At 42.1% G+C, this 20,427-nt stretch overlaps 1 protein-coding gene across 3 annotated transcripts in view; it reads left to right on the top strand.

Annotated features, from left to right (window-relative positions):
* Window positions 1–20,427, top strand: part of BICD2 (BICD cargo adaptor 2) — a 79,218-nt gene that overhangs the window by 37,310 nt on the left and 21,481 nt on the right. For all 3 annotated transcript variants that reach the window (XM_052678871.1, XM_052678870.1, XM_052678869.1), the window contains exons 2-3: window positions 6,786–6,998; window positions 20,119–20,271. In XM_052678871.1, the coding sequence (XP_052534831.1) occupies window positions 6,786–6,998; window positions 20,119–20,271 (366 nt within the window). The remainder of the gene's footprint in view (window positions 1–6,785; window positions 6,999–20,118; window positions 20,272–20,427) is intronic.

Here is a 20,427-nt window from a genome sequence, read left to right as displayed (position 1 = left end):
AAAAAAATGAACCCACCGTGCCTTGGTCTGTCTGCTCAACAGCTGTGTTTGCCAACTTAGAAATCTGCAAACTAAGAGTAACCCTGCTTGGGGAAAAAAGAAAGAAAGATGTTTTACCTGTATTTTACCCTCTCATTCTCTTTCTTTGCCCTTTTAATTGTTTTAATTTAAGGAAATAGTGCTGGTACACGGTATGAAAAGTATTGTTCAGTGAAAGATGTGTTACTGTCCTGCTCACCAGGGCCTCTCTCCTTCTTTCCTCTTGTGGATGAAGAAGAAAATTCTGGAAAAACCCCTCAAAGCTTAGGTTCATCGAGGAAAAGTTTGACATTACAAAGTTGCTGAGAAAGGGAAGTGTGATAACTTCCTAGGAAGCGTGGTGTGTTGAAATTGAGAGCTTCCTCTCATGAGCTCCTGTAATGTCCCCAGGAGGAGATGGGATGTCTCCAGCTCCCTCCTGGAACTGATGCAGCTTGAGCACAGTGCTAAAGCCACTTAGAGGACGAAAATATCTCTGTCTAGCATTTGTTCAGAAGCGTAAAAGCGATTCACTGTTAGGTGTGGAGTTTCTTATGCTGTGTTGTGAGGAGTCCTTTGGAGACTGAGAACCACGTATTCAAAGAATAAGCTGTGTGCCTGCTTCAGAGTTGTGGTGGAACAGCAGACAGTTTTAAAAAGGACCAAAAGGTCATTTAACATGCTGTGTGTGAAGAGGTGTTGGTGAGCTCGCTGTTGCTGTCTCAGAATGATAACCAAGGCACCGCACGTGGCTCTAGGCTACATGTAGACTGGTTCAACAAGTACTCGCATCTCTTTGAAGTTCTGACCCTTGTTTTTGATGTTTGCAACATTCTGGATATGCCCATTTTCCCTTTTGTTAATTCTTAACTATTTATGTCCTAGTCATCAAAGGAGGTGACATATTCTCACTGAAGAAAAAGTTAAACTTCTCTTCGAAAGAAAAAGTCATTTTGACTCGTGTTCCAGACTGAAGAATTGTACTAGCAGAATATATTTCCTGCATTGTGCATTTGTTTATTCAAGTTCTTTGGCTTGCTAGAAATGTGAAGAAAGACTTCTTTGTCTGAAGAAGTCAAATTGCACGTGTTACAAGGATGACACATACTGTCCAGATGCTGTTTTGTATTAAAGAGCCCTGAGCCCCGTTAGTGTTTTCCTCCTTTTTTCTTAATCCTTCAAACCATGTATTTTTATAAGCTTTTTTCTTTTTTTTTTTTTTTTTTTTTTATCTTGGCAGTGTCTCGGTATACTTCAGTGCACCAATGATGGCACATAAATGTGTGCAGTTTATCTTACAAAGCTCCTTCACTGTGATATCTCTGTTGTTTTTTCTGTCTTGAGTGCTCACTTACGCGCAGGAAACTCCCCATCACTCTGACTGAGGGAGTTGGTGCTTCTGCTGTTTGTTCCTCTGTAACATCTCCAGGGGTTTTTCAGTGACTCTTCCCTTGGCAGTACATCTGTTTTAAGCAGCTCAGAGGCTTTCTTCTCTTTCCCTTACTTGTTCAGCATGTGTCTAGACTTGTGTACTAGATGATGGGTGCAGATAAAGTGCAGGGCCTGCAGAGGCAGCGTATGGATGTGTCCAATGCCTGGAACAGTCACTGTGCAGCTGGTGCTGAACAGGCTGCCCAGAGAGGCTGTGGATGCCCTGTCCTGGAGGGTTCAAGGCCAGGTTGGATTGGGCCCTGGGCAGTCTGATCTAGTATTAAATTATGTGGAGGTTGGTGGCCCTGCCTGTGGGGCCTTGAGATCCCTTCCAACCCGGCCGCTCTGTGTGAAGCCCCAGAACTCTGCTGGCTTCTGGGGGCAGTGCTTCTTAGCAGATGTCAGTAGTGGATTTGAGGTGATAATGGGTTTGCTCTGGCTCTCAGATCTGGCATGGTAAACTAGCCAGGCTCCAGGCAGTCAGTGAATATCTTGTTTTCAGTGGGGTAGTTCAGGAAACCTCAGAAAGAAGGGATGCATACTCTAGCTGAATTTAATGATCTTTAGGACCTACTTCTGGCTAAGTAGAGCTCTGGGCTAGCTGGTCTGAGCTGCAAACAAAGCAGCACAGTTCTGAATTTCCACAAAACTCGGAATTTTGCTTGGATTTCGGGCATGGCTGAGACCAGGTTTTGTATCTGCTGTATCACAGTGGCTGTTGTGAGGGGAGCGCAGCATTTGGAACTCTTTGAGTAGTTTGTTTCAGAGGTTCTTCGTGTTTCATGTGATCAGTGGACATTTCTGTGTGAAAGAGCTTTTGGAAAAGGTTTGGTTGAAAATCTTAACCCGCCTTTCTAAGAAGTACTTCATACCTTAGCTAGTACTTCTAATTTTTGAGGCATCAGAAATAATTTTCAGAGCTTTGCTTCCAAAAAATGTTCTGACAAACATGTGTAATGATTAAATTTGGATGAAACTTCATCTCTTACTGTGTGTCTTATGGAATTGGTTCTTTAAACCCAATTTAAGTGGACTTCGTCCAACACTTCATCTGATCTGGGTTGGGTCACTTTATGTAACATCTGAGTTTTTTGGTGTGAGTCTGCCTCATCTGTTTGCTATCCAAATTCTTTTTCCCGTTTGTAAGTAGTGTGGAGTGTTTTGAATCCTTGAGTTTAAAGGCATTGTTAGCTGAAGGTTAAATTTGCAGCAGTCTTCTCAATTTTTAACAATTAGGTCTTCTAAGCTATTTAAGAATGTCGTAGTGAATGTCTTCTAATTGCCTTGAGTCTACTGATGTAAGTAATGCTGACAAACACGAGATTTGATTTAATAGCATTTCAATCGATGGTAGTTATTTTGGTACACCTTCATCAGCTCGTTACAGGAAAACCCCCAGTTGCTGCAGTGCTGCCCTAATTAGCCTTCAGGCAGTGTTCCCTGGGGTGCCTGGCAAAGCAGGCAGAAGGACCATGCGCATGAGTGTGACTGATGGGGCATGGCAGCTTCACAAAGGACAACTGGGCAGTGCTTCAGCAGTGCGTTATCAGGAGCTGTCTTACTATCTAGTCCCATTCTGCCCATCAGAATAATTTGGTGCATTTCTAAGGGTTCAGCTGCTCTCCTTGCTGCCCTGTAGGCATGAGAGCACCTCAGCTGGGCTGTGTTTTGTGTTCATCCAGAGATGAGTAGTGATACAAACCCTAGGGCATGAGTGTCCAACCTTTTGGCTTGCCTGGGCCATGCTGATTTGAGAGGGATTATCTTGGACCACATATACGTAGGTAGCTCCAAAAGTAATGCCTCCTGTTTATTTTCACAGAAATGACCACAGATACAAAGAGCACAATAACACTGTTGTATTGAACAAATTTTCAGCTATAAAACACTATTTTTTTTTGCATAGTCAACACTATTAGCAATGCAATTTTGCATATATTTAATGTATTTAAAGCAACAAAACTCATTTGTAATGCTTTTTGTTAAAATATATACTAAAGAGAGTAACAGAAAATAAAAGTGATGGAACATTTGATCTTGTTTTTCTGAATCTAGTACATCAATCTAGCTGAATGGCAATGGCTGCAATTCTTAGTGAGTTCTTCAGATATTCAGTTGAGGTTTTCGATGAAACCTTACTCCTCCTATATTTCAAAATAGTCGCTGACAAATGTCTCTACTGCCAAAAAGCAATGACACAAATAAGGTGTGGTTGTGAAGTGAGTGGTATTTCTCTCTGGTAGCAGAGGGCTTACAAAAGTCTGGTAAAGAGACATGAACTATATTTCTTTGTTTTCTGTCATCCTAAAACAAAGCAAAAGGAGTTGAGCAGATGCAGGACCTCTGGGTATGTGAAGGTTTATAGGCTTCGTGCGTATCAGTTAAGTCAGTTTGACTTTTAATAGCTTGATTTAAAACAGACCTGGACTGTAGCCATGGGAGGTAATTGCATTGCCCTGTAATTTTGGACAATTTTGTTAAGGTTAAATTTCCTGTTCTGCACAGGCTGTTACAATTATGAAAATGGCTGGTAACGTGAATGCGTTGGGTTGTTTCAAAGTACATTCAGAGATGATGAAGCATGGTTAAGAGGGTGATGGTTTTGAATTGCTCCTTTATAAATCTACTTAGATGGAGTTATTCCAGGCTGCCTGCTCTGCTGGCCACAGCTGTAACAAAGGTGCCTGCTAACCTGTGCAACATGATAGTACAGGCTTCCTGCATGACAGCAAATAACTGCCTTGTGCAGGAATAACGGCGGCCCGCAGTGAGCACTGAAGGGTGATCCTTGAGCCTTTTGCCTGAATTTGGTATTTATCTTTATCTCATACGTTACAGCGTTGCCACAGCGGCCACTGGCTGGGCACATTTCTGCAGTTGGGCAAAGCAGATGGCAGCATTGTAGAAGAACAACATACCCTCAAGTTCTAATACAAAAAGATGTTCTCTTTTACTGCAACATGACAAACTTGTCAATGACAAAAAAAAAAAAACCCACAAACCTGCCTTGTTAGAATATGATTTAGTATGCAGAGCTTACTGCAGTAGGATGTTAGGAACCAACAATAAAAACGTGTTTTGCAAACATAACTAAATGTTAATAGTTATACCAAACTTCCATTAAACCTTCTGCTTCAAGGCTTAAGGCAATCCCCAACTCTGTGAGATTACAGGGTTTCTTGCACCTTTCTCTGAAGCGTCTGGCACGAGCCTTTATAGGAGACAGGATATTGGATTAAATAAAAATCTCATCTGCTATGCCAGTTTCTGTGTTCAAATAATCACTGGCAGCAGTGGCTTCTGCATAATGACGAAATTCTCCTCAGCTGTTAGAGAGACCCAAGGCTTAGCATCTGCATCAGAAGTTGTGAGAGTAAATTAGTCATTATTCTCAGGAATTTGTCTCCTCTAGAGGAATTGCAAAGTTACTTGAAGGAATCATGTTCAGAGTCTGTGCCGTCTGGCTGGTCAGATGTGCCTTTGAGTACCCTGAACTGCGCTGTGCTCTGTGGCACTCTACCCACAAGAAAATGATGCCACTTCATCAGGCAAATGGATGCCCAGAGTGCCTTTCTCTGTTTCATGGATTTGAAATAAGCGTATGTCTATAGAAAATGAACATTAATTCTTTATGGAAAAAAGATAGCGTGTTTGAATAGGAGCTTGTATGTTTCTGCTATCCCTTTAACATTTATGGAGATCTTAGGTATTAGGCTTTTAAGCTGCTTTGCTGAAACTCATTTGACAAGGACTTGCACAGATGGTGCTTTACTTTCTGTCTGAAATGTGACGCTTTTTAATTTCCCTTGGGTCATCTCGGTGAATCTGACTATACAGTTTCTTCAGTGGATATTTGTCTCCTGTTTCTCTGATTTGCTTACCTGAGATAAAATTCTGTCTGACAGGAGCAGTCTATGGGTATCTCTAACTGAAGGCAAAGCCAGCATACTTGATCATCTGTTTCAGCTTTGGACTATTCAGTAATTACCATTAATGCATCTGGTCTAATGCACAGAGTAATGAAGTGCTGAAATCTGCTTCTGTTCAAAGCAGATTTTTTAGGTGTGTATATTTCTGAAGAGCTAGCAAAATATGGTTAACTGTAAAAGTAACACCTGGCTTAATGCCCACCGTTCATGGTGGCCACGAAAAACTCCCATGTGAACAGCAGCATCCTGAAGGATGCTGTGATGCATGAAGGCTCTGAGGGCATCTTGGGTTGGCTTGTGGTACACGTGTGTGCTACAGCGTTAAGATACTGTTCATTAGTCTCATTGACTTTGGTCTGTGTGCAAACTGTTACATATATATACCTGCTGCAACTGTTAAACTTGTTGCTTTATAACATTTATTAGTGACAGCCACTGACTGCAGTTCTTTAATGCTGCAGCCCAGTGGATGGGTGTCCATCTGTACAAGCTGTTTGCTTGTGTGTTCAGTGCTATTGTTGGAGTATTGCCTTCCCCAATAGAGTTTGTAGAGAACTCTAGAGTTTCAAACAGAATGAATCCCAAGAATTAAGCAGGTTTAAAAACAAAACAAAACAAGAAACACCAAGCAACACAAACAAACCAAACAGACACACAAAACAAGTCAGATCTGAAAGGATGCATGCCTTTCTGAAGAGGTTAGATCTCTGACCCGCCTCTAAGCCCCTTCACTGGCACACTGCTAGGGATAAAGGCTCTGAGCGCAGAGAGCAGTGCTGGCAGGGTGAGCATGTGCTGACCTACTTCATCCAGGCTGACCCAGGTTAGCTTAACCTGGTTACGCAGCAGTCTGCTAGCCTGGCTGGCTTCTGACTGAAATCAGTGTGTTAGCAGGTTGGAGGGATGGTCATCTCCAGTGGTGAGCAATGGAGGATGGTGGTAGGTTTATTTGCTGCAGCTGCATCAAGAAAGGGTAGGTGTGCTCCCTGCCTGAGGGAAGGAACAGGCTGTTGTCAGTGGTTTAGTCTTTGTAGAAGTGAGTCTGACCCAACTGTACAGATACACATGCAAAAGTTTCTGGTCATCTCACCGCTGTCTTGCTGAAAACCAAAGTCTTGCTTTAACCTCTAAATCCATCTATAGATGGTTGTTCCCTCCTACAGGAGTTTTTGTGAAGTGCTGCTTAAGTAACAATCCTGTGCATCCTTTGGGTGCTGCATGTTACTTTCAAGAGCTCTGTTAGCCACTCCATAGCATTTAAGTGTCTAATTCTGGGAGAGTGTAGGTAAAAAGTTGCGTTGTCTCATATGAGAGAAACATGGGGTAAATAGTTCTAGCTATTTAAAAAGGAAACTATTTATGCAAAGTTCTAGTTTTACTAACAAAAGATTTTTCTTACTGTCCTAGGCTTTTGGGCAGGCCCACACCAATCACAAGAAGGTAGCAGCAGATGGAGAGAGCAGAGAGGAGACCTTGATTCAGGAATCGGCTACCAAGGAAGAGTACTACATGAAGAAGGTTATGGAGCTGCAGACAGAGTTGAAGCAGCTCAGAAATGTCCTTGCCAACACCCAGTCTGAAAATGAACGCCTTAATTCTGTTGCACAGGAACTGAAAGAGGTAAGCGAACCACAGTTGTGGTTGTGTTTTCTTACGCTGTGTAAGCAAAATGAGGAAGATTGTTGAGTTGATTGATACCTGCTCCACACGGACAAAATGGAGTGCCTCCCCTGAGATTCCACAGAATCAGCAAGGCATCCATTTCAGCCAAAACTGTTAATCCAACAATATGGTAAATCCAGATTTCTGGATTAACGGAGTAACAGTGAAGTTTTATATTGTGTTCTCCCTCATGAAAATGATGTTTTTTACTTTTTCACAGGGTGATTAACTTATTTTCTCAAGATACCATTCACTTTTTACTGCTTTAGGATTGACATTGCCTGTTTCTGATGTGAAATAACTGAGATGTTCATTGAACGATGTAATTGTTCATGAAATCTATAGCTCAACTGGACTACCATTGGTACTGATAGAGGAGAAGATTGTTTAAAGAGCTCAAATCATTGCTTAAATGTAGAATGAGTAAGAGTTACATAGACTGTAAACCACAAATGGATGTGGTAAACAATCCACAGTTATTACTCATCAGATTTGTTTGCACCTTCCTTTGAAGCACTTTGTGCTAGTCTTTCCTGGTCCTGGGACAATCAGCTGTAGGTTTTTCTGCCAGAAGAGAAAGTTATCTAAGAGCCAACATCTTAATCTTGATGTATTTCACATGGTGAAATTGAAAATTAAATGTGATTTTACTTCTTTAGAGGATAGTTACATGGATAATATTTGGTAGTGAAATTCATGAGGAAATGAGAAGTCTTATTATGAGCCTTTCTGGAAAGTATAGGTTACTTTTGTGGGGTTTTTGGGGTTCAATTGTAATTGGAATACAACGGAGAAGTAGACTGGGGGTTGGGGATTTGGGGGTGGAGCGTCACAGGTCTTGAAACAAGCCAGTCTAGATCTACTTGAATTTTGTGGGTCCTGGCTGTGGGATAATAGAACTGGAATCAATCCACATGCTCTGGTTAAAGCAACCAGTTGCTGCAGGCACACACGACTCATGTCTTTATTTCCTAACTTTCATTAAGAGCTTAAAAGCTCCTCACCCCAGAGGTGGCATTATGTCCGTAATGGATACAGAGTGCTGCTCTGAGCATGCTGATTGGCAGTTTTTGATCCAGCCTGGTGAGTCACTGCAATTTAAGGTGATTTTTCCTTCTGGATACTGTCATATTTCAGCTATCCAGACATATCTGCTTGGAGCTGCATTTTCCTTTACACAACTCCTGGATGAGCGGGTTTTGGTGTTCCTCGTGCTTTGTCCTTCCACCTCACCCGCTCAGCCTTGAGTGCTCACACATTACACAGTTTTTAAGCTTTCTTCTGCTGAAATGGAAAAGATTTGTTTAGTGAAATTTGGTATTTATTTGAATATAAATTGGTGTTGATGATCAGCTTCGTGATTGATTCTAAACTTTGGAACTGAACTCAATTTTAAAAAAAAGTTTAAATTAAAAAAATATATATATAATCAAAACCTAACATGATAAATAATAACCTCACGAGTTATGGGTTTCTCTGCAGGTGATTTTGACAACCAGTGACTGCATATTGCTTAGTCATCTCAACATGTTCTTTCATATTGCCTCCCCTTTTCTAAATCCTAGCTGTTTGTTCTGTAGATAGTAAGTTGTGGTGGAGCTGAAGAGGAGAGAAGGACCAAAGAACAAGCATGTTCATTTCACTTCAGTGTGGAAATGGAAACACCTGGGCCAACTGACCATGTGTCTTGCGGAATTCTTCCTTTTAAGATGTCTATTTGCATTTTGGTTTGAGCTTTCTTCTGATTACTTGCTTTAAGCAATGACAAGGTGTGTGAACAGAGTTGCCGGGGTTCTCTTGGTCTGCAAAAAGCCAAGTCAGCATGGCAGTCCTGAGGGACGTGGCTTTTCTTCAGTATAGCGCATCAAAAAGTGACAGAAGTCCAAATAGTTGTGTTCCAGTGGTATTGCTGGGGAGAAATGCACAAGCCTTTTGTGGTGATTTATAGATGTAATAGCAAACTAATCTGGAAATATTCTGTGGGGAAAAATTGGTGTGAACGTCACGACTCTTCTAAGCTAGGTGAGCAAGGTGAACACTGTGGTTTTCCCAAGTCCCTGTAGCCATACTCAGCTCTAGCTAAGTTTCATGTTGACGTTAGTCCAAAGAAATGCTGTGCATCTTCTGCTGTGAAGAATGCTTTTGTAGTTCAACAGCAAGAAAGTGCTGGGCTGAAAGTGGAATATGACCTACTGTTTTGTACCACAGAGGTGGAGTGGAAATTCCTTCTGTCAGTTCTTCTGACTACTCAGGAAAGAAAAACTGTGGCTCTTTTCCATCTTGTTGCAGAGATTATTTATGGATGGATCTCTCCTTTATAATGTGTGTTTTGGAAGTGCTGTATGCTGCCTATCAAGAGACCTGAGTTGCAAGATGTTAAGAGGAATAAGAAAATACTTCTGTTGCATCTGTTCTGGATTTAATCCAGAGGAGGAATGTGGAAAATGCTTGATAATGTCTTCTGACTACAGGAAGAGGTGTTTTGTTGTTCTTGTTTGTTTTTAAAAAAAGCTATGGGAGGGCTGAACAGGCAGGAAACGAATGGTGCTGAATCTCAATTTTAGTTGTAACAGATACCTGCTAGTAAGGGAGGGTTGGAAAAGTTACCTGCTCCTTTGTAGCTACCTGATAGGACACAGAATTTCACTGTTGTTGGAGCTTTGCAGAAAAAATCTCATTTGGTGGCACAGGAAGGTGGTTAAATGAACCAGGCAGCAGCTCCACTTGAGTTGCTTCCATCAGTAGTGGTGGTGTGGTATGCAAGCAGATGTTGCCTTGGATCAGCTGGAAGTACGTTTGGGATACTGTCGTTCCTTCGGGTCTTCTCAGGACACTCAAAAAAGCGAGTTGGCTGTGGAGTGACGTGTGATACACCTGGGGTTGCTGGAGCAGACACAAGGGGTTTTGACATTTGCTGGTGAATGATCTGTTGAGACAGGTCAGCAGGGTGGTTACAGATGATGAGTTTTAATGCTGTTATTAGCTAGCTCAGCAGCTCCTGTGGCCTGGAAGAGTCACTGGAAGGAGTAATTGGTTCTGAGCAATTGCTAATTGCTATGCCTTGTGGATCTTTCATGCCTCCTGTATTTTGGTGGCACCAAAGAAGATTTCATAGCTGACTGATTTGGTTGTTAAATCATGAGGCAGCCATGCCCGAGTATGCAGAAGATGAAAAATAAATGAGCAATTCTTTCCCAGGGAAGCAAAAGGTGTTGTGATTATGTAAACTCAAGGAGGAAATACATTTTTGGGGTGTTTGTCTGTATTAGTTACAAAAAATAGCTGATGTACAAGTAATGTCAGTGCGCTAAATAGCATCTCTAAAGAAATATGAGTTCTCAGTAACATATGTAGGATTTTATTTCTTCAAGGATATAAAACAAAGTATCTTTCTGAAATTGACATTGAAGAAATTTACTTGTCTTTCATTTTCTTGCATTATACGCCGTATTTTCCTGATTAGTCATTAATAAGAAAATGTGTATCAAACTGGGGGATAATCTAGACAGTGCAGTTCTCTGGCCCTGCTATGCATGTGGGACTGTCTCCCCCTTGCAGAGCTGACTTCCCACCTGTGAGTTTTAGGTCCCTTCTGAGCCCAGATATAGTGCTCTAAATAATATGTGTATAGAGTATATAATATATATACTCTAGTATATGATATGTGTATATGTGTAATATGTGTATTCTTTGATTTTTTTTTTTTACTGTTTTTTAGAACTGAGAATACAGATGCATGTTTAAATAATGCTAAAACAAAGCTAAAGGGTTTGCTCTGAAGTGAGACGTGTAGCTGGATATCAGCTGAACATGCTCCAAGTGTAAAAGTAGCTGTTAGTAAGCAGGTGAAACTCCATTTCTGAAAGCAAAATGGTGACGCTTCTTTGGAGCAACTTGAATGCATGAAATGTAGTGTGCAGGACTGGATTTCTTATCCTTTAATGTATGAAAGATTCAAAGAGTCACAGTGATTTTTTTTATTTGTTTGGTTTGTGTTTTTATCCATCCTCTTTCTTCTGTGGCTGGAGCCCCAGGCAGGGATGTCTGGGCAAGTGGGCACAGCCATTGCCTGTCTTGTTCTGTGCAGGAAGGTCAGTGCAGTGCGAGCAGCATGAGAGCAGCACGCTGCTGTGTTGGCCCAGCACACTGCATGTGCCTTCAGGTGGCAGCTGTTCTCTTCCCACCTTTTGATTTTCATTGATATTGATTGTTATACTGACATCTTCCTCTTTTATTAAAAAATAATTATGACGATTCAGTGTTTTTGTTTTTTACAAAAAAGTAGTCGTGTGCCATTTTACATCAGTTTGAAACAGAACAAAAATCCATTGTGTAGAAGAGGAATCGTGGAAATCCAGTTGATGTGCTTCGCACGTATTCAAGGAGGCATCTGCTTGTGATTCTGCTATTGTTGTTGCCCACTGATATATTCAGCAGAAGGATGTTAACAGCAGCGTTTCTCTTGCTGTAATGGCTGCTGCCTAGAGACTCACAAATGATGCTGAAAATCAGGAGTTGGAAGGCTCCATTTGAGCGCTGTATATCTTCAATTTCAGGTTTTAAAGAAATGATTACAGAGGTTCTTCTGACACTACATAACTGTGTGATATGCTTTTCAGTTTAATTGGCAGTTAAGATTCCAGCGTAGTCTATTGTTTGGGAATTTACCTGGTAGTGGCTTGCCAGGGATCTCCTCATTGTTATATTGTAATTAAATTGCTCTGTGCCCATCAGCACTGCAGTAATAGCAGGCTGAGCTCTTCTCTGTTGTTGTGGCTCCTTGTGACCTTCTTTATGACCTTGGGTTTGCCCGGGGCTTCAGGCCAGCAGCAGTGGAGGGAAAAAGTCTGGTATACACAGCTGTAATCTCCTAACAGATCAAAAATCAATAAGCACAATCAAGGGAGTAGCTGGAAGTGCTCTAATCAGTGGAACAATGGCTTGAAGTTGCTTTACAAAACGTTAATTAAAGAAGCTTGTTCTTTTTTCCATGGAGAGTGAAAATTTCCACTGGGGTTTGATGGTAGCATAATTTTAGGATGCAGAAGCAGGGAGGTTGCTTTGTCCTCCCTGTGCTTGGCACTGCTTCCATTAAAGTAGGTGGCTTTTGGCAGTATTTCCAAGCAAGATTTGTTTGGGTCAGATTGGCTTTTTTTGATAATAAGAGCTCTTATTGCTCTGTACCTCAAAGCTGTGCTATAGTGTGCTTGGGGAAAGAAACATCCTTGGTTTAATCCGGTAGTTTTGCAGTTGATGAATCGACTCGGGATTTATTTTCAGGTCACACACAGTTGGTTTAAGAGCATGGCTTGTGAGAGAACGTGATTCAGGCAGAAGCACAAAGCACTGACCAGGGAATGTGCCTGCAGTACTATAAATAGCATTGCTGTACTCCTGCTGCCCCGACAAATGTATCTGTTCCTTTTTTTACCCTGTGTTTTGGTTTTCAAGTTTAGTTTGGATGTACTTTACTGGTATGACGTTTTGGCTTTTTTTTAGGTGAGATAAGTTCAGGATGGTGATGCATCACACGTACCTCCCAGCTCCCCACCCGTGCCCAGCAGGTCATTGGCAAAGGGGGGACAGATTTTTAAACAGCAGCAACTGATTTTCTCTTCTATTTCGTTAGTAAGTGTAGCTGCCTCATTAACCCCTACTCCTTGTTAGCATTTGTGCCTGCAGGGAGCTGTCTTCTGCTGTTCTGAAAGAGCAAGCGAGACAAACGCCGGGCAGTTAGCATTGGCCTTGACCCAAAGCTGCCTGCCCTCTGTGTGTCAGATTCATACTGATCTGAGCTGTTTCTGATGTAGCTAAGTGTGAAGAAAAAATACTGATCTGAACTACCAGCTACTGAGAAGTCTCAAGCACTGAAATCCAAGCTGCTTTTCTGTGTGGGGTAGCTTAGGTCTGGAAGCAGGAGAGGTATCCTTGGTTTTCTGTTATCCCAGCTGTAGGAACTGAAAAACTAATGACCAATTTCAACGTGTTAAATTAGTGGTTTGGATCTAGTTTTTGAGAATAGCTAAGGAAGATCGTACCGTTGCAGTTATGTGGCCAATGTGCAAACAGACAGTAGCTCCAGGAGCAGTATTTATTGGGTCAGTTTATGAGTTACTAGCAATAAAATTGGCAGTGTCAGCACAGGCACAGACATCTGCTTCTAAGAATGGTCTGCTGTCATGGTATTTTGCCTTTAAGTAGAGAATCTAGTAAGGAAGAATGGAAACTTGCACTTTTTGTGTCTTACTACAGTATGTTTCTGGTGGTTATTCTAACAGGGCTATTTGATCCCAGCCATTTGAGTTCCTCTACTTCTTGGACAAAAGCTCTTGTGGGAAGAGAAACTAGCATAGGGTCAAAGAACAGAGCTTTCTTTGTGGCAAAGGGACTCTTACGGTTCGCACACCCGTAGGTTTTTATGCAGTTTAGTTCTAGTTTGATTTATCAAACTGCATGTTAGGAAAATAATCCTTTTTATAGGAAGATCTATAGAAGTGATAAGTATCACTCTTATGTGGCCAAAGGCTGATTATGGGTCAGTGACCATATAACAGGCACAGAGCGCAGTTTGTGAGTTGGTCATAGGCCAAACGGTATCTTGCCAATTCTAGGGATAACACTTCAGCATACTGTGTTCTGCTGCTCCATCTGAAATGTGTCCTGCCAGGAAGAGGCTGCTGTGGCTTAAATACATTCAGAATGACTGACCTGGTGGTGCTTTGGGCTTTTTGACGCCTTCTGTATCTGTAAGATAACAACTGAGAGGGATGAAAGAAATCTCTGGAAACAGCATTTAGTCATTGTTTGAAGATCTAATTGCTGTGTCCCCACATCTGTTTATTTCTGTAAAATATGAGCTAGCTGTGATGCACGGTTTGAAGCTCAACTGAGAAAAGGGAAGGAGACTTCATAAATTAGACATGTGAAGTAATTGTATTAAGTCATCTGAATGTTATTAAAGTCTGCCCTGCTAAGTGGTAAACAAGACTGCCGAAAGAATATCTGAGCTGCCTGTGTCCTGCTGCTGTTAACTCATAGTTTATCACTTGGAAATCAAAAATGCAGGCTGCAACGCTGCAGCAGTGAAGGTTATGCGTATGCTGATCCCTCAGTGTCATCCTTGCTTATCTTCTGCGTTCATTTGGTCCTTCTCTTGCCAGAAGTTCTGCCCGTGGTTTAAAAAAATAAAATAAAAATAAAAATAAATGCACTAGAGACATTTGTGTAGTCCTTGTGCCTGAATACTTTGATCTGGAATGCTGAAGGATCCTGAGGCCAGATGACGACCATGGCCAAAGCCCAGTGGGACTGTGCTGTTAGCACGTGCTGCACAGGAGGTTAAGAAGGGTTAAGAAAATGCTTTTCTCCAGAATTGCAGTATAAACCTTACTGTATCCATCGGTGGCACAGCTCCTTGCTGCTGAATGCTTGAGTGCTTCTGATGCTCCATAGAGCAGGGGCAAGGCTGCTGCTTCCAAGAGCAAGAGGTAGCTCATATACTTTACCCTTAAGGCCTCTGTAGGTATTCTATAATATTACCACATTTTCCTTTATTTTGTTGTGCTTTATATAAAGGAGTACCACTTCCATAACCCACACGTGAGCAAAATCTTTCATATTACCTTTGCTGCTTATAAAGTGGTATCATTAATTTAGATTAATAACTCCTTTGGGATTTACTTCATTAAAGCTGTTTGGAGCAGTGATGGAGCTCTGAGCTACAGTGATTTTGAAGTGATTGTATCTCAGGGATTAGGCAGTGTGAAGTAAGCACTTTCCACATCCAGGAGGTGTGGCACCGTGAAAGTAGGCCACTAATATCAGGAGTATAAATTTAGCCTAAGCTTTTATCTCATACTTTACATATAAATTAACTGTGGCCAAATTAAGACGGCAGGGATCCTCTAGTCTTTTGATTAGCTGAACTAGCTGAATTAACATCAATGTTTTGTTAATGTTATTTTAATTGTGAATTGTTTCAAGTCTGACAGATCTGTGGAATCCATTGCTGAAGTCGCATAGACTTCTGGCATGATGCTGCAGTGTGCTGGTATGAATCTGCCCGATAGAGTGTCACTGCTGGGAACAGCTAATGGAAACTCTAAAGCCGGCCTTTAATATTGGAGTAAGAGTCATGAGTAAGAACAGAAACAAGCCTCCTACAGACCTTGTAACAGAGGAGGGAAGGCTTTAATTAACAGGAGAAGCTCGTGCTTTGGATTACTGAAAGTATGTGGTTTGTGGATGTTTCTGATGAGGCCAGCTTGCTGCTGGTGTGCTGTAGGTGTGAGCGGCACAGAGCATGGAGCAGCCCACCAGTGCCATGGAAGCCGGAGTGTTTTGGCCACTGATCATCGTGGTTGACAGAAGGCTGAAATCTGAAAGCAGAAATAACTTGGTCGAGGAGACAAGCATTAGAAGTTATCATTGAACTAGAAGTGGATTATGAAAATGCTTAGCTGTATTTGAACTGGGTGAGGAATAAGAGATACCTCAGGGCCCAGTGAGGAGCCATGGGCCCACATTAGTGTTCAGGCTTCTGCACTGCCTCCTCACACCGCCAGGACTCCTGTGTCGAGCTGTGGGCCTGCTCTGGTGTTTGTGCTCTCCAGCTCTTCCTCAGTGAGGCTAAGCCTCACTGGCCCTTCTGCAGCATGGAGGTGACAGCTCCCCAAACTGCTAGCTGGCCTCCAAAGAGTTAAGCACATTCTTTGTCGCAGTGAAGGACATGGAAAGCTGCCAAGCATTTAGATTTGAGATTTGAAAAGCAGCTGGAGTTTAACTGCTCTTACCAAGCAGTCCAGCGCAGGAAGGGGGAGACTGTAATAATAATGTTACACAGCGCCATTCATAATGCTATCATTAACTTTGGGCCAGTGTTTTCCAGCCAAGTTCCCATGCTGAGCTGGGGCCCAGAGCTGAGATGCCCTGGGCCACCAACCACAGACATTAACCCTCCTGTTACCCAGCTGGGCAGGGCTTGGATCGTGTGCAGTGCTTTGAGCAGGTTGGTAGCAAACTGCATGCTAAGTAACAGGACATGCGTGCTGCAGCAAGGCTGGGTGCTGACGGAGAAGCTCTGAGAGAGTCAAACTGCCCCAGGATACACTGTGGTAGCAGACTAAACTCAGGTTTCTCTAGTATTGTGCAGAGAAGAAGTTCTGTGGCAGGGCATTTCCTCAATGTTGCAACAAACCCATCCTTAGTGTCACAACTTTACAAAGCTTTGTGTAATGGTTTGCAAAAAAATGAATAAATCTTGAGCTAAGTGCATTAGTGCTGGGGCACCACCCTACTAATCACGGCTAAAGAAAGTCTCAGGCATGCCCATGCTAAGATGCTTCATCGTGGGGATGTTATAAGAGGACAAGTTTGGTACTTGTGCATTTTTGCTACTGCGGTTTCAGTATAGCTGTCTTCCATTAATATTTCAGAGAGTGGCGTGCTTTCTCAGCTACTGTCCTTTATTTGTCTGCTTTCCATGGGAGGGTAGATGTGTTGTGAGTTACACCTATTCCATCTGTTCTTTCTTAACACTCGTGATTTTTGTTCCTTGCAGGATATTTTTCATAGAGTTCAGTCTGTTTGTGCTTGGAAAGACTCAGCATGTCTCATGTGAATCAGCTCTTCAGAGCCTCTCTCCTAGCCCAAATAAAACAGAAACCAGCAACTTCTGCTTGGAAGGGTGAATCAGGTCAGGTTCACTCACCAAAGTAACTCCTAATACATAAGGCTGGTACAACTGGACCAAGTGTGGATAAACCTCAAAAGAGATCTATTTATCCATCTGCTGTGAGCTCTCTTACCATGAGTTGCAGAACAACCCAGAAAGAGCCAACACATGTGTTCTCAGTCTGTATTTAGGAGGCTTGTGTTGTGCTTCTGAGATATGTGGCAGGGCAGAGCTGCCTCAGCAGCCTCTGTTCATAGTTCAAATTCCTGTGAGATCACAGGAGGCAAGTGGTGTCCTGATGGGCTTTGAGCTTCTTGGGTACTTTAGTCCGCAGCTACCACTGTAGGATTTTTTTATTCCTAGTTCCAAAGTGAAATGATACTCCTGAGAGGCACCTGGGAAGTGAGGCTTTGAGTGGGATATGAGTCATCTTTCTTGAGGCTTTTCTTGGCTTGGTAATTTTTTCTTTATGAAAAGGGATTAAAGCTTGGCTTCACTTTTGAAAACCCTTGAAATGCTGTTCTGTTTCTGAGTGACCGCAGTGCTCTGCCTTTCTCTTTCCTTTCCGTTTGCATCAGCCTCTGTCAGTAATTGCACCAAGGCCTATGAGGTTTAGCAGCTTTTTAGCAGATATTCCATGTCACCTTATGAATTGAAGCAAAAGAGCAGAGGAGTCTCAACTACAAGTTTAGTCTAATATCTGTTTTTTTTCCAGTGTGCTTCTATAAACAAGACAGCAAAAACATTTTCTATAGGTTCTTTAAAGCGTATAGATCTAAAATGCTCTGAGAGCATCTTAGCTTTCCTGGCAACATTTGAAGAGGAGACACCAGTTCTGTGTACAGAATCCATGCAGGATAAGGTAACAGAGTTGCACGTATGGCTGGAAGCAAAGAACGTGTAGTCAGGTGAGACAGCCTTGGCATTTCTCTGCCTCTAGCTGGTTCTGGCTGTAGTTTGCCCTTGCCAGATTTAAGCAGCCCCATTGAGCTGATTTGAGGGCCCCACTGAGAGGCCTTGTCTGAGTCAAAGCTGAGAAGAAGAAAATGCCAAAGACAGGCTTTCTAGCAGCAGGATCAGGGTGGTGTATAGCCTTGGGTGTCATCACTTCAGGATCTAGGGGGGAGACTTTTATGTATGGAGAATATTCTCTGGATTAACTAGCTAAGGGGCTTTGCCAGGTGGGCAGGCACTCAGCAGAGCTTTATGGCCATCAGCATCCACATAGTGATAGTGGTGCTTTGTAAATGCTGTATTCATTGCTTAGGGTGGAGATATGACTTTTTGTATATCCAGGAGCCTAGCCAGGCATGCCCTTGTGTTCCAGCTCCCTCTTTTCTCCTAACTTGAATTGTTTGGGGCACAGGAGGAAGGAGGGATTCACCAAGGCACTGCAGCAGCAAGAAATGCTGTAATCACAGAAAGGTTCTGGTTTAAACTTATCTCTAGGTCATCTCACCTTTTCTGTGTACTTGAAGAATGTAAAACAACACTTGTGAGAAGATGTGCAATGTACACGTGTCTGTCTTTAAATACGTGAATACTGTTTGGCTGTTTAAAAAGAAGTCTTCACTGTAATGTGAAATAGCATTGCACTGATTTAACCTTGCAGCTTGCAAGCGTGCACATTTATCTGACAAGAAAATGCTAAGAGCAGAGGGAAGGTACAGTGAGCTAAACAGACAATTAATCTTGGTTATATCTTCCTTCTGTGCTCAGGAAACGAGGGAGTTATTTTTAAATCTGCCCTTCCTGTATGTACTGAAACAGAGTGATTTTTTTCTTTTTTTTAATGTGCTAGACAAAGCACAATACTTTCACATTAAATAATGAGCTCTTAATGCTGCTCTGAATTAAACGGACAGGATTGGACAAAAACCCTTCTTTATCCAAACAAGAATGACTCCAATAATTTCTCCAGGCATTGACCTCTGCAAAGATCAGGTCATCCACGGACAAACAGAAGCTAAGCAACCTGAATGGTGGTTGGGGAGAGAAGCTCTGTGGGAGGTCTGCCACTGCGTTTCCCTTGCTCAGGAATGGGGAGAATTACAGAGAAGAGCTCCTAGTTTGTGTGAAACTTGGACTGATGCGAAGGTCTTCTGCAGTCTTAACAGTTCAACAGTTGGGATTATCAGGCTGGGGGCTCTTTCTGCCAAAGGTGAGAGGTCTCAGCTCTCAAAGAGGAATTTAGGACATGAATTCATGTCAGCCCGTAGCCTTTAGCTGCCACGGTGTGGTTTGCTGTAGCTCTGAGTTTGGGTCAATGTAGAGCCAATACCTGCTCACAGAAACTTGGAAACTTCAGGAACATTTAATTGGGTAAATAATTCTGCAGCTTTGGTTCCGAACATAGACTGTGCAGTTCAGGTTTCATTAGACTCCAGCTTTTTTTTTTTTTTTTTTTGCTAGAAGCTGAGGGAATCTGCCAGGAAGCTTCCAGGTGGAATCACAGGGTGAGTCTTGGCCTAGACTTTGCAGTAACATTCTCTAACCACAAAGCAAAAAACATCTGTATTGGAGGAACTGTCTGGATTATGCACTGCTGTGGTTGAGAATCAGTAGAGAAATGTGATGCACGCTTGGCAGTGTCTCACTTGCATTATTGTACTGTAGCGTCTCCTTTCAGTGATTCATGTTTATTTCTGCTTCTCAGTGTGCTGGGAATTAGTGCTCTTTTCTTTGTTGCTAAAAATAAGCAGGCAAGTTTATATAGCCTAATGTTTATCTGACATGAGAGTAAATTAATTTGTCTTCCAGTTGCAGGTAGTTCTGAGGTTGTGTTCAGAACATGCCAGATACAGGTCTTGGCATGTGCTCCCACCACAAACGTTTCGTTTACCTTATAGTTGTCTGTCAGTGCCAGTAGATACCTGTGCTTTATTTCTGTGTTCCTGCAGCACACTCACAAGGGGACTTGGACCTTAATTTATCCATTTGTGTAGGTACTATTGCTGACTTTCTTATTTCTAACAATATAGAGAACACTGAAGGAATTTGAATTTATGTGGACTGTAACCTAAATAATTGAATTGTCTGGAGTTATCTGCATCTGCTTCTCTTGTGAAAACCCCTTCTCATTTAAGTGTTGATGGAGGCAGGTGTTGACTTCCAGTCTGGCAAAATGTCCTCTGCTGCTTACAGTCAGTGAGACAACATAGGTGTGAATGCTGATTTACCTGCTTGCTTGTTAACTTTTGAGTTGAAGGTGGAGTGAGAATCTGTAAGAGAGGTAAGAAAACAAAATCTAGCTACTGTAACTGGGTTTTCTGTAATTTTATGGACTGGGGGAAGAGTTTCTGTTTGAACAGAATCTAACTGATTAATGCACAAAAGGAAAAATGACCATTTGAAATGTTTTTGTGGCAGACCAAATCACCCTTACTTTGGGGTTTGCTTTTCCAGGCCAATCAGAATGTGGAGATCCAAAGGGCCCGCCTGCGAGATGATATTAAGGAATATAAATTCCGAGAAGCCCGTTTGTTGCAAGACTACACTGAGCTTGAAGAAGAAAACATCTGTCTCCAGAAACAAGTGTCTGTCCTGAAGCAAAATCAGGCAAGTGTTTCAAAATAGTGAGCATTGCTCTCATAGCAGTAGTTAATTCCTGTGTCGCAGCCTGGTTCCGTCTTCTCGTTTGAACAGACACTTCTTTTCCATATGTATATTATTTTTGAAACTACAAACTCAAAAACTTCAGTACAAAGAGTTGTT

The sequence above is a fragment of the Tympanuchus pallidicinctus genome, unplaced genomic scaffold (genome assembly GCF_026119805.1).
Source record: "Tympanuchus pallidicinctus isolate F22 unplaced genomic scaffold, pur_lepc_1.0 scaffold17, whole genome shotgun sequence".
In the NCBI taxonomy this organism is placed as follows: Eukaryota; Metazoa; Chordata; class Aves; order Galliformes; family Phasianidae; genus Tympanuchus; species Tympanuchus pallidicinctus.
The sequence above is the reverse complement of the archived record's forward strand: the minus strand, read 5'-3'. Positions and strand labels throughout refer to the sequence as shown.